Raw genomic sequence first — 16,478 nt, forward strand, 5'->3', positions numbered from 1 at the left:
AATGAAAATCTCTACACATATAAAAGATGATTCTAGGGTTGGTGGTGATTCTCTTTGAAGCGTCTTAAACCCACCACCCTTCTTCCCCACTGGCACCTGGTTTCACCAGCCACAATACAGACAAGGGGTCTAGTATTTCTCAACCCCAGGCTGTGACAATTCAGGACAAGTCTCATACGGCAAACACAATTTCCAGCACACACCACATAAGCAGCTAGTTGCACACCTCCCTGCATACAGGGGGTCACTGCTGTTTCCATGGTTCTGGAAGAGAAGAGAAGAGGACTCGAGCCCAACTCAGCCACCTGTCTTCTTGTGCTACTGAAGCTCTTGTGCCTCCGTTTTCTTCCTCTGTCAAGACGGAATAGAGACCTAACTACAGTCTACCCTCATTATTCCCAGATTCTGTATCTGCAAATTCACTCACTTACTAAAATTTATCTGTTATCCTGAAATGAATACCCGTGGTACTTTTGCAGTGTTTGAAGCCCAAGCTCCCCACTAAGGTCCGATGGTGTCTTCCTGTATCAGCTTTCACACTCTAATCAAGAATCCTTTTCGTGCTCTGTTTAGTGCCCCATTTTTTGCATTTCTGTGCTTTTTTGTTGGTGATTTCGCTGTTTAGAACGGCCCCAGGCATAGTGCTGAAGTGCTAAAATATGTGTGTTAGATAAGCTTCATTCAAGGCATGAGTTATAGTGCTGTTGGCCTCCAGTGCAATGTTAACGAATCAACAATATATATTAAATAAGGAGTCTTTAAGGGGAAACACACATAAAACACAGTATGTATTGATCAGTTGGCAAATCGATGGCAGGACTCTAACTCTGCATTTTCCCCTTGGAGCAATGAATGGTTCGATATTCTTTCATTCAGTATGTTCGGTGACTAACAGAACATAATCACTGTGAGTAACAAGAATCGACTGTGCGTGGTATGGTTATGGCGAGGATTTCATTCATAGATGTAATGCACTTCGGACAGTGCCTAGCACACCATTCACACGAAGTACAACGTTACAAAGGCTCAGGAGAGATGGGGCAAGGAAGGCGTATGTCACAGCTCCGGTCTCTCACCCTCTCCTGCAACGTCAGAAACGGTATGGCTCAAACGGAACCATTTCTTTATGGATCAGGAAAATTCAATTCTAGTGCCCACACCCATAAGCCCCTGTCAATTCCTTCTCAGAACGGCCACCCCGCTTTGTGGGCATGAAACAACCATCAAGAGCACCGAGGTTGTATGTTATTTTTCCCCCATAGGAATTCCAGACACTGGAGAAAAACAAAACATGGACGTCTGTTCATTGTTCCCTGCCCGTAGATATGTGGGGAAACTGTTATCATGAATGGAAGGCGCAGGTGAGCCCTGAAAAGAGCTGGGAGCAAGACAAATTGGGAAGCTCATTACAGGGTTCACTGAGGCGGCTTAAGCGAGAGCCACAAACAAAAAACTCAACCATGATTGGTAATTCTCTCTCCCTTCTTTTGCTTTTGAACAACTGGGCAGCGGTGGTGCTTATCGGTTATTAACAGCCAATAAAGATAAGAGAGTGAGAATTCTATTTCCCTGAAGAAGATCAAAGGAACCTTTGTGAAGGACGCTTCAGAGTATGACATTTACACTGTACTCCTTTCATATTCCATTTTAGACTCTTCTGGGCTTGATGTCTGTATTGGATGTCATATGGCAGTAGACTCGGTAGTGCCAGGGGACACGGGCATCTCTGCTTAAAGGTGACTGACTGCAGCTGTGCCTCCTGAGTCATATTTTCCAGAACCACAACTCATGCTCAGGAGGATTTCTATATGGCACTAACATGCTTGTTATCACTAATGCAAGACGTCATGCTCTAAAAGTGGAAGAGAAACCAATGCTTTGAGCGCAACCATTTTCCCAAAAAGGTACCCTGCCGTGGGTTGAACAAGTGTTCCCTAAAAAGACAGGTCCAAGTCCTAACACCCGGTTCCTGGGAACGTGACTTTATTTGGAAATAGGGGCTTTGCAGATGAAATTAAGTTAAGGATCTTGAGAGGAAATCATCCTGAGTTTAAGGCAGCCCCCAAATCCAATGACTGGTGTCCTTATAAGAGATCGGAGGGATGTGTGAGACACAGAGGAGGAGAGACACATGAACGAAGACAGGGGCAAAGATTGGAGTCGTGCTTCCGCAGCAGGAACCACCGGAAGCTGGAGTCAGCAAGGAAGGGTTCTCCCTAGAGTCTTCGGAGGGAGCAGGGCCCTGCCGACACCTTGATTTCAGACTTCTGGCTTCCAGAACTGTGAGAGAATAAATTTCTACCATTTTAAGCTACCAAATTTATGGTGATTGGTTGCGGCAGTCCTAGGAAGCTAATAATATTTTAATTATTAGCGTTTCTTTTAATTAGTAACATGAAATCTTGAACCAAAAAGTCATTCACTATTCTACAGACAAATGATTCATGATCTTGCCATTCCAAAATAATCCATTTGCCTTGTTATCCTGTCCTCACTGCATATTGGGTTTTGGTTGTTGTTTTGATCACTATTTACTTTATAAATATAGTCGGTGCAGGGAAGAATGGCAGGCAGAACCCCAAACCTTATATTGATGATTGACAGACGAATCTTATATGACTCAGTCCTAAAATTGGGGTGAAGGTGAGAAACAGGGAGATCGAACAAAACCCTTGGCTTTCTTTGGGGCTGAAGCCCGGTGTTAATTAAGGTCAGCATAAATGTCCTTACTCCAGGCCCAGACCTGTTCTTAAATTGCCTGGCGTTAGAAACGACTACTCAACTATTCGCTGGTGAAGCAGCTCTGGACGGCGACAGAGCTGGACAAATGGTCATGATTCACATCTCCTGGGACTCCGGGTTCCTTCCCAGTACTGCAGACAGCCTCACTGCCCCTATATTCCATGTCAAACAGAATTTCAGCTGACACAAGCCACAGAAAGGGGGCCATCCATGTCCAGAATGGAACAACCCTTCAATGTCGCGCGTTGAAGTCTCATCTTCCCCATTTTACAGAAGAAACGAAGGTTCCAGGAAGTTAAAAGAGACTCCCCAAAATCCCACAGCTGGTTAAGAGCTGGGGCAAGGACTCAGGTCTCCTAACTCCCCTTGGGCTTAGTTTACAGGGCCAAGTTGCTTCCACATCTAGGCAGGAGAATTATACTAAGGAAGGACACAGAAGAAGGAAAGGAGAAAGGGGACAAAATGGACAGGAGCTAAGACTAGTGATCTCCATCAGCTTCTAGTGCACAAATATCGTAAGTTACTTTTGGAAAATATTTGCTAGTTTTCTGAATTTTCTACAAAATCAAAATCAAGGCTTGGACTTTGACAAACATGGGTTCAAATTCTGACTTATCCATTGTGACTCTGAATTAATTATTTAAACCCTAAGCCCTGGGTTCCCCCTTTATAAAATGGACACACTACCCATCTCATTTGGTCATAGTGACAATTAAATGACAGAATGTGTGTAAAGAAATTTCACTTATGGAATAGCCTACATGCAGTATGCACCATTTATTTAAAGTTAAGAATGCTAGGCACAGATTCAATTCACAGGTCACCTTTGGAGGTGGGAGGAGGACACAGCGATGGAGGGGTACATGGAGGGGCTTCAACGTTACTGTTAAAGTTTCCATAAGGTGGGTGCTGGGTATATGGGTGTTTGCTCTATTATTCTTCACAACGTTTTGTTTTAAATACATTTTTTAAAAATCTGCACATAGAAAGAAATTAATAAATGGACAGCTATTGTCATCATTTTTATTAACGAAAAAGTATTTATTCACTTCTTACTCCACATTGAGCACTGTGCTGGGCTCAACAGGGGATGGTAAAGTGAGTAAGACTTAGTCCCTCCAATCTAGATTAGAACCTCCAATCTGGCAGGGGTTGCACCACCCACCTATACCTGTATTAGCAGGCAGAATGTGGTAAGTGGCCTCGGGTAAAAAGAAAGAGACACCATAACTGCTTGAGGAGACTTTCTAAGGCTTCATCACAAAGGCGGCAACTGCAATGGGCCTTAAAAACTGAGTGGAACCTTAAGAAGTAGAGAAAACAAAATGATGTCTAGCTAACAATTAGCAAAAACAGCAGGAGGGAAACCAGAAGCATGATTAGACAGATCTCAGACAGAGACTAGAGAATGCAAAATCAGAGAAGCCAGGGGACGAGGAAATGTGAAAGAAGGCAGGTATTCCATGTACACTGAGAAAAGAACATCAGATTTCTCTAAGCGATGGTCAGGTATCATATATGGGACAGAAACCACATTTTATGGTGAGTAGGCAGTCACGGAGGTGGGGAGCAGGGTATAGTTGGCCACTTTTAAAGATATTTGTGCCAGACACAAAGGAAAGCAAAGGATGGTAATTGGAGGGCATGGCACAAAATCAGGGTGAATTTTTTTAGTCAGGGCAGGCCTCAGCATATTTCTAAAGAAAGGGGAGGAGAAAGAACTATTGGGACACAGAGACAAATACCAATGCAAACAGATGACGGACAGGCATTCCCTTTCACACGTACCAGGTTCCAGAAAGAGCAAAAGGAGCAAGGTCAAAAACATAAGTGGCATTGTCAGAATGGCAAACAAGTGGGACTAAGAGTTGTTTTTCCTGATCTAACAAGAGACCCTGGTGCGTTTTGGAAAATGACTGGAGATGACCATGCACACAAATGACAAATGCCATCCCCTGACCAGACCTTTTCCAGGCACTGTTACCTTGGGATATGAAATAAAACTTGGAAGCCATTGTTTTAGGATAGAGCAAAGGATTTTTAATTGGGGGGAAGAAGGAGGGGTGTCTGTACAAAACCTTTTTTTTAGTTGAAAATAATAATATGATGACATGAAGAATAAAGTTCTCAATAAAATAAAAATTAAGGCCATCTGCCCACATGATTTCACCACATCAACATTTCAAACCAGCCACTCTGGAAAACATTCTGGCAGTTCCTCAAAAAGTTAAACGTGAAATTACTACCGTGTTTCCCCGAAAATAAGACCGGGTCTTATATTAAGTTTTGCTCCAAAAGATGCTATAGGGTTTATGTTCAGGGGATGTCATCCTGAAACACCATGCTAGGGCTTATTTTCCAGTTAAGTCTTATTTTCGGGGAAACACGGTATATATGATTCAGCAATTTCACTTCTAGGTATATAATCAAAGAATCAAAAACATACGTCCGCACAAAAACTTGTACACAAATGTTCATAGCAGCATTATTTATAAGACTCAAAAAGTGGAAACTACGAAACTACCCAAATGTCCATCAATTGATGAACGGCTAAATAAAGTGTAATATATCCGACAATGGAATATTATGCCAATATAAAAAGGCGTGAAGTGCTGATAATACACACCACATGATGAAACTTCACATCATTATGCTGTAAGAAGCCAGATGCAACAGGCTCCATATTACATGATTTTATTCATACAAAATGTCCAGAACAGGCTAATCTTATAGATTAGACAGAAAGTAGATTAGAGGTTGTCTTGGGGAGGAGGCAAGGGACAGGGAGGGGAGGGAGGCAAGTAACTGCTAATGGGTATGATTTCTTTTTTGGAGTGATGAAAATGTTCTGAATTAGATAGTGGCAATAATTGCACAACTTTGGTAGTATACTAAAAGCACTGAACTTCACAATTTAAAAATTTTTTAAAGGAACCAAAAAACAACAACAAATATATATATATATATATATATATATATATATATATATATCAAACTAGACCTTGCGATGACTTGGGTAGGAAAGAACACGCAAGCATCCATACACACGCGTATTCTCACTGCTCCACACATTCATTAAGAAGCTCCTGTCCCCAAATATTGTTATATAAAACGATGCCAGAATGACTATACTACAAAAGACCAGTCCACTCATATTCACATGCTATGCAGAAGAATAACAATGATCATTAATAATAACTAAACTTTATTGACTGTTTACTATGTGTCAGACACTCTACTAAGCACTGTTCATGGATTAGCTCACTTCGTTTCTCACTGCAACCCTTTCAGGTACATACTATTATGATCCTCATTTTACAGGTGAGGAAATTAAGGCACAAATAAATTTCATAATTTGTGCCAGGTCACCCAGTCAGGATTTAACCCCAGGCAATCTGATTCATGAGCACTATGCTATTCTGCCCCAGATGACTCTGGTTCCTTAAAATCACTTGCAAAATGCAATGACTTTCAGTGTAAACCAAGACAGGAGAGGGGGTGAAGAGTTTAAAGCAACCAAAACTAATTCAAACAGCAATCCTGGACAGAAAATTAGAAAGATCCAAAGCTCGGAGGATTAACCAAGCTGAAGGCTGCATTTCATGTTACTATAAATACTGACAAATTGAGAGTGCAGCCCAAGTATGAAATTCTAGATTTGACCCACTACATTTAAGACTAGGGGTACATTACTGGGTTTCTCCCTGCCCACAGTAATCTAATAATCTAAGTGGGATTACCATCACAAGTACAAACAAAAACATTGTGTATTGTGTATATGACTGTTTCGATATATAAAACAACATGACATGTATGTTTACACACATGGGTGCTCACTAAACTGTGAGGGGCAGATGGTAAATTCTAAAAAGACCTAAGTCATAGGAGAGAGAGATAAATGAGGGCAAAGTAATCAAAGGAGACTACTTTGAGGGGGGCTTTGAGAACTAGTGTTTAGGAAGGGGCAGGAAGGTTAAAGGGCACTACTTCAGGAAAGTTTGAGGGAGTAAGAAGGTTGGATTGTTCCTAGAGCAGCAAAGATGCCTGTCTCATTAAATCAAGGAGTGTACAGTGTTTAATGTAATGAGAAGTAAGAATGGACAGGCAGGGAGGGGTTATGTAAGATCTCAAAAGTCAAGGGGAGTATTTGGACTTGATGGAGTAAGAAAAGGTAAATCGTGCTTTAAAAATAATAGTTGTGAAAGCTTTATCACATTAGTTGCACACTTCATAAGAAAGAAACACTGGCTTCAATACAGCTGCTTACCCAATCCTGAATTCTACCATGTATGTGTGTATATATATATGTATGTATATACGTATATATACACATACATGGTGGAATTCCTAACTTCATTTCAAATATTCTGTTTCTTTCGTATCTACCTGCAAGGCATGACCTGGTGAAAACTTAATTCAGCAGAGTTAAAATATAATTGCTTCAGATCGCAGCCCTGAACAAAACTGTTTAATGGTGCCTTCACAAAGCCACTTCCCACATTGCTAATGGGCTTTAAATTTCCACACACTCCATAGTTTAACCTGTAAAGAATCAATCAACATCCTAGTGAATAGGCTGCCCTTGAGAAAACACGCATTTTTCAATGTGAAAAATATTTCCTTGTGCTCAGTCACTGAAATTGTCTTCTTTTGATAATAAAATTGAATGACTTTTTTTTTTTTTCTGGATGAAACAGAAACTCACAAATGCTTACTGCACTGAAATAAACCTATCAAATACATAGTCAATCACAGTTGTATTTCGTCGGAGCCCTATGAGAACTTCTCTCCCCACTTCCCCGCCCGGCAACTGCACCCGAATTCTTGGCACTTTCCACAGGCATCACCTGGGTCTCTGGTCCCTCCGAGGATCTGTGCTTTCGGACAAAAGTCTTACCCAAGCAACAGGATACCCTGTAAGGGACCAAGGGGCTTAGTTCGTTCCTCGGTGGGATCTTCAAGTAAGCCAACTCAGACAGGCACGCAGGTATCCCCACTCCGCGGCGCCGGGCTGCGGCCAGGTAACCCCAGATCCCGGCCAGCACACGCACCCACCTGACCAGCGGCTCCTTCTCGAGCCCGGCGGGCTCCTCCAGGCACATGCACGGGCAACAGCAGCACAAGGTCCTCAGCCAGTCCCTCAGCCCCATAGAGACCGCGCTGCCCCGCCTGCGCCGGGACACTCCGAGAAAGCCGCGGCGCCGAGCGAGCGCAGCTGGGGCGCGGCCGCGGGGCCGGCGTCCAGGTGCGGGGACAGTTGCGGGCCGGGCGTCGCGGGCCGGTCCGTGCGCATCACGCCGTGGCCGGTGACGCGGCCAAGGCCGGAGGCGTCTCCACGGCCCAGGGTTTGTGGATCCGCGCGCTTTCCTCCACTTGGGTTTTGTTTGCGCCGCGTGTTTTGTTGGGGCTTTTTTTTTTTTTCTTTCTTTTAATTCCCCGGGCGCAAATTGGGGCGCATGCGTCCCGGAGGCGCTCCGCTGCTGCCCTCTAAGGAGGAAGCGGGGACTCCAGCCAGACGGCAAAAGCCGAGGGCCCGCCGCGCACTCCCGACTGAAGAAGGAAGGAGGGGGAAAGCCTTGGAGTCACAGAGCACGTCACAGAGCACGAGCTTGGGCTGATTCTATTCATACGTTTTATTGGCTTCACTCCCCGAGGGAATGAAAGGTCCTCCTTCCCACCCGCTTGTCTTCAAAGCAGAGTTTATGGCATTTTTAACAAATCAGCCCCACACGCAAAGTAAAAGTTAGCCAAAAGGGTATGGACTGACCCATCATAGAGGTGGGTTTTTTAAAGTACTACATTCACAATGATTTTTCAAAATTGTTTTCCGGCCTCCCAGTCCTTGAATAACCCCCTCAAGGAAGGCAGCCCCTATCATTACTTTCCTGCGATTTTCCAGAGCTATTTGTGTATGTATTTATGTGTATGTATGTATGTATTTATTTATGCTTGTACAACTTGTAGATATAGGTACACAAATCCCCCTCCTTTTTTCACCCAAGCAGTGGCGTTCTCCCCACATTTCTGCCCCTGGCTTGTTTCACTCATTACATCACGGAGACTGTTCCACAGCAGTACATATGTATATCTTCTTCCATCACGTTAACAGTTGCATATTATGCGGCCATGTGGATGCTATTTAAGTTAATTCCGCCCTTTTGTTATTAAAATAATGCTACAATGAACATCCTTGAACTCTGTGTTTGTACATGTATGTCTATTGAGTAAATGTTTGGCAGTTGAATTGCTGAGTAAGATGCCTTTAAAAATTTTGATGGCTCTTGCCAAATTACCCTTCAAAGAGGTAATTCCAGTTTACACTGTGACCAGCAACACATAAAAGTATCTATTTTCCTATGTCCCCAGAACCAATGCAAAGTACCATCTAATTTTCATCCAATCTGGATTACTCAACAAATACTGACCATCTGTTATGTGCCAGGCATGTGCTAGGTGCTGGGGATACAGCAGTGAACAACAACAACGTTTGCTTCTGCTCTCTTCACACAAACATTGTAGAATGTTTTGTCAAGACGGTGAAGTAGGTAAACGCTGTGCCCACCTTCTCTCATGGCCACATCAAAATTACAGCTAAACTACAAAACAACCATTATTGAGAATCGCCTGAAGTCTTGCTTAGCTGAAGCCCTACAACTGAGGACATACAAAGGAAGCCACCTCAAGACTGGTAAGAGGGGCAGAGACATGGAATGGCCTGGTCCACAACCGTGTGTAACCACTAAAAATCAGGAGAGATATTTTGGCTGTGGAGGATCCCCCTGAGGAGTGGCTTGTGGGTGCAGAAGGGTGGCTGCACTCCCAGGTGCTCCTCTGGAGGACCCCCACATGGACTTACTTGCTTACAGACTCACTCACTCTGAGCTCCAGCCCTGGGGCAGCAGCTCAGAAGATGAAAGGGACTTTCAAGGAGAAACTGAGTTGTCTGATTCTAGTGTGACGGTTGGAGGGACAGCTTTCTTCCGGACAGAGGAGTTGGTGGAAGCCATTGTTTCTTTGTTGAGCCTTCCCCCTTCCCAGTGTGCAGACATAGGCAGCCACCATACCTGAATCTCCATCAACCTAGCTAACACTGTTCATTTGCCCCATCATGGTAATTCTGAGACCCTGCCCCACCCAACTTTTGGGCACATCCAAGCCACTTGCAGTGGCTTTTTCATACAAACTGCCTACCTTGGATCATGCTGCAGTATTTCCTAAAGTCTCTCAAAGGTTCACAAAACCTAAACAAGCAGCATCTGGCTTCAGCATGTCCTGTACCTCTGGGTGGGCAGCCCTAAGCCCAGCATTAGCAATACCCAACTTAGGTTCAAGGATTGGCCTCTCAAGGCACCTCCAAGCATAGCACAGGCTGCAGCCATCTGAGGAGCTGAAGCATCACCCAAGAACGCTTCCAAGAACGACACACCCAAAGGGCAGTCTGGGCAGGCACCAGAGTCCTGCTAAAGTGAATCCTGCTCCATAGCATCAGCCCCTCCACAATTGCTCCTTCACTGTAGGAACGGCCAGCCCTCACAACCAATCAGCCTGAAGGTCAATTCCTCCCACTAACATGCAAACAGCAACCAAGGCTCAACTATAACAGGAGGACACACACAACTCACATAAAGGACACATTTAGAGCACATGGCTCTGGTAATCAGGGAGACTGCACCACTGAGCCCCACTGCACACCTACTACATAAGGCCACTCTACTAAGATTGGGAGACATAGCAGCCCTACCTAATACATAGAAACAAACCATTTTGGAGGCAGCCAAAATGGGGAGACAAAGACACATGTCCCAAACAAAAGAACAGAACAAAGTTCCAGAAAAAGAACTAAACAAAATGGAGATGAGCAATCTACCAGACACAGAGTTCCAAACACTGGTTATAAGGATGCTCATTGCTCTCAGGGAGAACTTCAACAAAGAGACAGAAAACATAAAAATGGAGATAGAAAACATAAAAAAGAACTAATCAGAAATAAAGAATACAATAACTGAAATGAAGACTACATGATAGGGAATCAATAGTAGATTAGGTGAAGCTAAGGATCGAATCAGTGATTTAGAAGATAAGATAGCAGAAAACACCTTAGCAGAACAGCAAAACGAAAAAAAAAAAATGAGTACACTTTAAGGGGCCTCTGAGACAATATCAAGCATACCAACATTCACATCATAGGAATACCAGAAGGAGAAGAAAGAGAGCAAGGAATTGAAGACCTATTTGAAGAAATAATGATGGAAAACTTCCCTAACCTGGCTAAAGAAATGGAGATTCAGGCCCAGGAAGCGCAGAGAGTCCCAAACAGGCCCACACCAAGATACATCAGAATTAAAATTGTGATAGCGTGGTACATTGTCAAATGGTTGCTGGACTTACCATGGTGATCACTTCTTTAAGTATTTAAATGTTGAATAACTATGGTGTGCACCTGAAACTATTAAAATATTGCCTATTAGCTATATTTTAATAAAAATCCTTAAAAAAACAACACAATATAAGTACAGAATTACACTCTTCACAGTTCATTACACCATGTGTTCCCTCACAGGGAAATAATTTAATGCAATTTACTCCCAACTGTTTTCCTCATGCTGACCTGTTTATTAAAGTAACTGATTTCTATTAAAAAAAAAAAAAATGTAGTCAGGGAGTTTGACAAACCAAACAAGCACATTAGTGTGTTAGAAAGTAATGGGTACTGTGAAGAGAAGTATCACAGGGAAGGGGATAAGAAGTGCCAGGGAGGTGTGTCTGTGTTTGTGAGTGTGTGAGTGTGTGTGTGTGTGTGTGTGTGTGTGTGTGTGTGTGTGTAGGGCTGGTTCGAGGGGCCTGCAGTTTTCAATGAAGTGGTCAGGGAAGGCCTCCTGATATATAAAGACTTGAAGCATGAGCAAGCTAGCCCTGATATTAGGGGAAAGAGCATTTCAGGGAGAGTGAAAACTATGTGCCAAACCCCAGAGGAAAGAGAATGAAGTATGCCTGAGAAACAGCATTGATTCCAGGGGCCCTAGAGACAAGTGGGCCAGAAGGAAGAGTAATAGCAGATGATGGAATGTGGGATCTTGTAAGACCTTGTAAGGACTCTGGATTTTGCTCCATGTGAACTGAGCAAAATTTTGGAGGCTTTTGAGTAGAGGGAATAATATGGTCTACCTAGGTGGCAATAAGATCCATCGGCTGCTATCTTGAGAAGAATCTGGGTACAGAGGGCTGTTTTAGGGAGATGCAAATGGAGGCCACTGTAATAATCCAGGGGGGAAATGACAGGGGTTTGGATTAGGGAAATAGCAGTAGAGATGGTGAGAAATGGTGGGACTCTGGATGGAATTTGAAGGTACAGCCAACAAGATTTGCTAAGGGGTTGGAAGAAGGTATATATATATATACACACAGGTATATAGAAGAAGGTATATATATGCACACACATATACACAGAAAGAAAAAAGGAGTGGCTCCAAACTTTTGAGTTTACAAATTGTGAAGGTTAAATTCCCATTGACTGAGACAGAGAAGACTGTAGGAGGAGCAGTTTTGGAGGGGTGAGGAAGAAGAGCAAGAGTTTATTTTCAGAAGTGTCAATTCTCATGGGTGGTGTATTAATTTTTAAAGTGTGTCACTACACCTAAGTTTGTCCTGTCCTGGCTCCATTCAGAGGCTGAAGGAATTAACAAGTACATATTCATTAAGAGGCTGGCTATTGAGGGATGCAGAAGAATAAGAGAAGGTCCCTGACAACTCCGACTTAGATATGGCCCCACCATGAAAAGTTAACAGGATGTGACAGAGTACCAGCTGTCACCAGGCTGCACAGGGCTATGGTATCAAGCCCAGCACCATGTTACTTAGCACTTGCAACTGTGCCAGGATGGAGGCTGAGTGTTGTGCTTGACAGCAAACTCTCTACTGGCTGCAAAATCCACTAGATAGAATGCACTATTCTGAAATGGGATCTTGAATTTGAGTCAATCCACCTGGGTTCAGGTAGGAAGTGGATAGAGGCAGCTGCCAAAACGAACTCAGCCAGCAAGAAGATGAAATGTGGGGTCTGACAGCTACTTTCAACTATTGGAGTTGGAGTTGTTGAGAATAGAGAAATCAGAGAAGGCATTGAGCTCCTGGAAATTATAGGTGCTCTGTCCCTTACTAACTTTGCTCTTAAACAGGTCACTTAATTTTTCTGAACCTCAGTTTTCTAATCTGTGAAATGGAGATGATGAGCCCAGCCTGACTGATTAGACACAGCTGAGACTCCAATGAGAATGCTTGAAAACCATAAAGCACGATAGAAATACCAGAAGTTAGCGCTACTGATTAAATCCAAATAATATGGGCCTGTTGGGTAAATGCCAGTTCCAATGCTACTTGGTTTGCATAAGACAATATGCACATGTGTACCTCAGCAGTGTGTGAGCATCTTGTATGTGGTTTGTTTCAGATGGGATATTTCTAGAAAGCCCTCAGACCACGTGTACTCAACAAACTTGATCAGGAGGTTAATGCCCTGCTACTAAGGATCATGTGGAGTGTTTGCTTGCTCTAACAATTATTGATAATTTTTTTAATTAATTTTCTCTTAAAATTTTTAAATGAGACATTCCTTTAACAAATTGAAATATTGTAAAGTTCCCTCTGACTACAATCTACAGTCCTCTCCCCTTCTTACTCTCCCTAGGGTAACCATTATTATCAGTATGGTACAAACTTTTTTTCTGGACATACATACACATATGTGCCCCTGTAATGAATATATACCGTATTTCCCCGAAAATAAGACTGGGTCTTATACCATATTTCCCCCAAAATAAGACCGGGTCTTGTATTAAATTTTGCTCCAAAAGATGCATTAAGGCATATTTTCAGGGGATGTCTTACTGTTTCATGTACAACCATCTACATTTATTCAAATACAGTCATGTCATCTTCTTCTGAAACATCATCATAGCATACTAAATGCGTCCGTCTGGCTGACGATCTTAACAGGGGGCAGGTCTTATTTTCAGGGAAACATGATAGTATCATTGTGTGTGTCATTTTTTGGGTAGTGGGTTTTGTTTTAATATAAAAGGTACCCACTAATCTATCTGCAAGCTTTGTTCACTTAATACAGTTAATACGAGTATGTCTTGGAGATCTAGTCTTATTAGTACACATAATACCACCTTGTTCTTTTTAACTAATGTGAATATTCTATTTCTTAGTTTTCTAAGGATAATTATATGTGTTTTCATAGTGCTCATCTTCCCAGAAGTTGAATACCTTCATGATTTCCCTGTTTTGTTTGTTTGTTTGTTTGTTTGTTTGTTGTAAATTGGACCTTTGATAATAACACCACCACCAACCCTTCCAGGTTCAGCTTCTAGACAGCTAAGACCACATTTTGGCAACCTCATTTCCTGTTTCAGACATCATTTTCAGGAGAGCAGTGAGCTACCCTTTTTTTTTAGAGTGATGCTGGATTGTTCCTACTGCCTGAGTTGACGCCAACACACCCAACACAGGCAGCAACATCTGACATTTACCAAGCGCCCCTGGGCACCTGACGTAGGCAGTCCCCTGGGGTGACGAGTGACTCACAGTGACCATCAGCGGTTTGTTTTCAAGGCAGAACTGCTGGTCTATATTTTCTGATTTTTCCATAGCAGGGAAAACTCCAGAGTCTGCTTTGAAAACAGCTACTATAGTTTGAAGTCCTCCTTCTGAATGAATTTACTTCTGAGAGCTGAAGAAAAAAGGCATATGCAGGGTGGGAAAAACTGGAAAATCAAAATACTTAAGCTCCAACACCACATCATCAGTGCATTCTACAGAAAAGCTATGCTTGCAGCAACATAGCCCAAGCTGGTGTCATTCCGTTATTCATTCAACAAATATTTATTGAGCCAGGTACTGGAGATACAGTGGTGAACTAGAAGGTGGGTCCCATTCATAAAGATGGGGACTTTGTTTTGTTCTTTGCAATATCCCCAGCACCTAGAATAATGCAGACCATAGTAGGGACTCACTAGATAAAAGAATATCACAACATCCAGAACAGTGCAGGCACATAGTAGGTACTTAACAAATGTGAATTAAATGTCTGGAAACAGAAAAAGAAATTGTTTAGTTAACCAAAATTTGCATAAAAACTTATGTTTAATTTCTGAAGTCTATTTATGAGCTTCCCAAACCCAGTAGAGACAGACCTAAAGAGCTCTGTCTTCTTTAGCAAAAACAGACATCTTCGGAAACAAGCCAGTACCCCAAACCAACCTTAGCATCATCACTCACACCAAAGGACACAAGATGGACAGCCAACATGCCTTCTATCTCTGGAGAAGTCACATTAGGGAATGGAATGATTGGATGTCACTAAGGTAAAAGCCAGCGAAGGGTTCCCATTGGGTTTTTTGTTTCTGCCTCTGCAGTATGCCCCACCTCTCCTGTTGGTGACAGCACTTTGTTTTTCTTTGAGGAGCAACCCCCTCCAGTCCCATGGGTTGGGTATGACAAATGTACATACTCCGTCCCTCAACCTCTAACTCCCAACCAATGAGGGGAGGGCATGTGACCAAGATGGGCCAATCAGACACCCTTCCTGAAATTTGCATCTTAAGGGCAAGGACTCAAAGATGAAAAATGAGTGGAGTTGAGACATGAATTATTTTAGGAACAGCATCTTGAAGAGAACATCCAACAGCAGATGCTATTTAGATGCCTGGAGCTTTCCTCTTCCTGTGTTTTCCAAAATCTAGTTGTTCTAGCCGTTTAGTTTTCCCATGATTTTTTTGATTACTCCATAACTTGTCAATATTTTTTTTTAACCAGGCTCGGGGTCTGTTGCTTTCAGAACTAAAACCATACAGCCCTACTGAGGGATGTTAGGAGGCAAGAAAATGGTAATTGTGACGAGAGAGAATTATGAAAAAACAGTTCTCTTTTAGGCCAGGTATAATTCAAAGACTGATTTAGTCAGGTGAGATTTTTATTTTTATTTCTCCGCTTGGCTTCTCTTCTCTGAAGAGAAATAAATAATATGCCATCTGAGAATCCTTTAGACATATCACTCTGCAGTTTCCCATAATGCAAAATACATTCTAAATTTCCAAAGTATTTTTATTTGGTGCAGTCTGCTGGTCAATTTCACTTCCATCTCTCCCTCACCTCTAATGTATAGTCTGAGAAAACCTTAATAATCAATCTTGCTCATTCTTCAGTTTCAAGCAACAACCATCTATGCTTTCCTCAAAATTTAGTACAGAGTCTTTGTTAAACAACTTATTATTTAGGAGTAAGTCTAACCTTTCAAAAGGATGCCCTTGGAGAGAATAAAAACACGAGGTAAGCTAGAAGAGGGATAAAGCATGTTAAGAGGTTCTTCAAGAAAACTTGATTCTTACAGTCCCGCCATAAGGGAATCTAACCCTGTTGCATCAACTTTATATAACACCCTTTTGTCTAGATTTTTGTGACCTTTATCCTCTGGGCATTAATCAACAACCAATTGTGAATGACAAAAACATCAGCCTAACTGGTTTAAGTATAAAAAAGAAATTTACTGTCTCAAGTAACTGAAAAATTTAAAAGTCATGCTAGCCTCAGATGTAATTGGATCCAGGCACTCAAAAGATACAATAAGAGCTGCTCTCTGCTATAGATGGAATGCTTGTGTATTCCCCAAATTCATATGTTGAAATCGAATCCCCAAGGTGATGGAATTTGAAGATGAGGCCTTTGGGCGCTGATAA

General features: G+C 42.4%; 1 protein-coding gene across 1 annotated transcript in view; it reads right to left on the reverse strand.

The window, feature by feature from the left end:
• The window catches only part of MREG (melanoregulin), a 57,569-nt gene extending 49,283 nt beyond the window's left edge, over window positions 1–8,286 (reverse strand). The window contains exon 1 of the mRNA XM_074312900.2: window positions 7,798–8,286. Within this exon, the coding sequence (XP_074169001.2) occupies window positions 7,798–7,892 (95 nt within the window). The 5' untranslated portion in view covers window positions 7,893–8,286. The remainder of the gene's footprint in view (window positions 1–7,797) is intronic.
• Between the last annotated feature and the right edge of the window lie 8,192 nt (window positions 8,287–16,478).

The sequence above is a fragment of the Rhinolophus sinicus genome, chromosome 17 (genome assembly GCF_057876585.1).
Source record: "Rhinolophus sinicus isolate RSI-liver-muscle chromosome 17, RSI-T2T, whole genome shotgun sequence".
In the NCBI taxonomy this organism is placed as follows: Eukaryota; Metazoa; Chordata; class Mammalia; order Chiroptera; family Rhinolophidae; genus Rhinolophus; species Rhinolophus sinicus.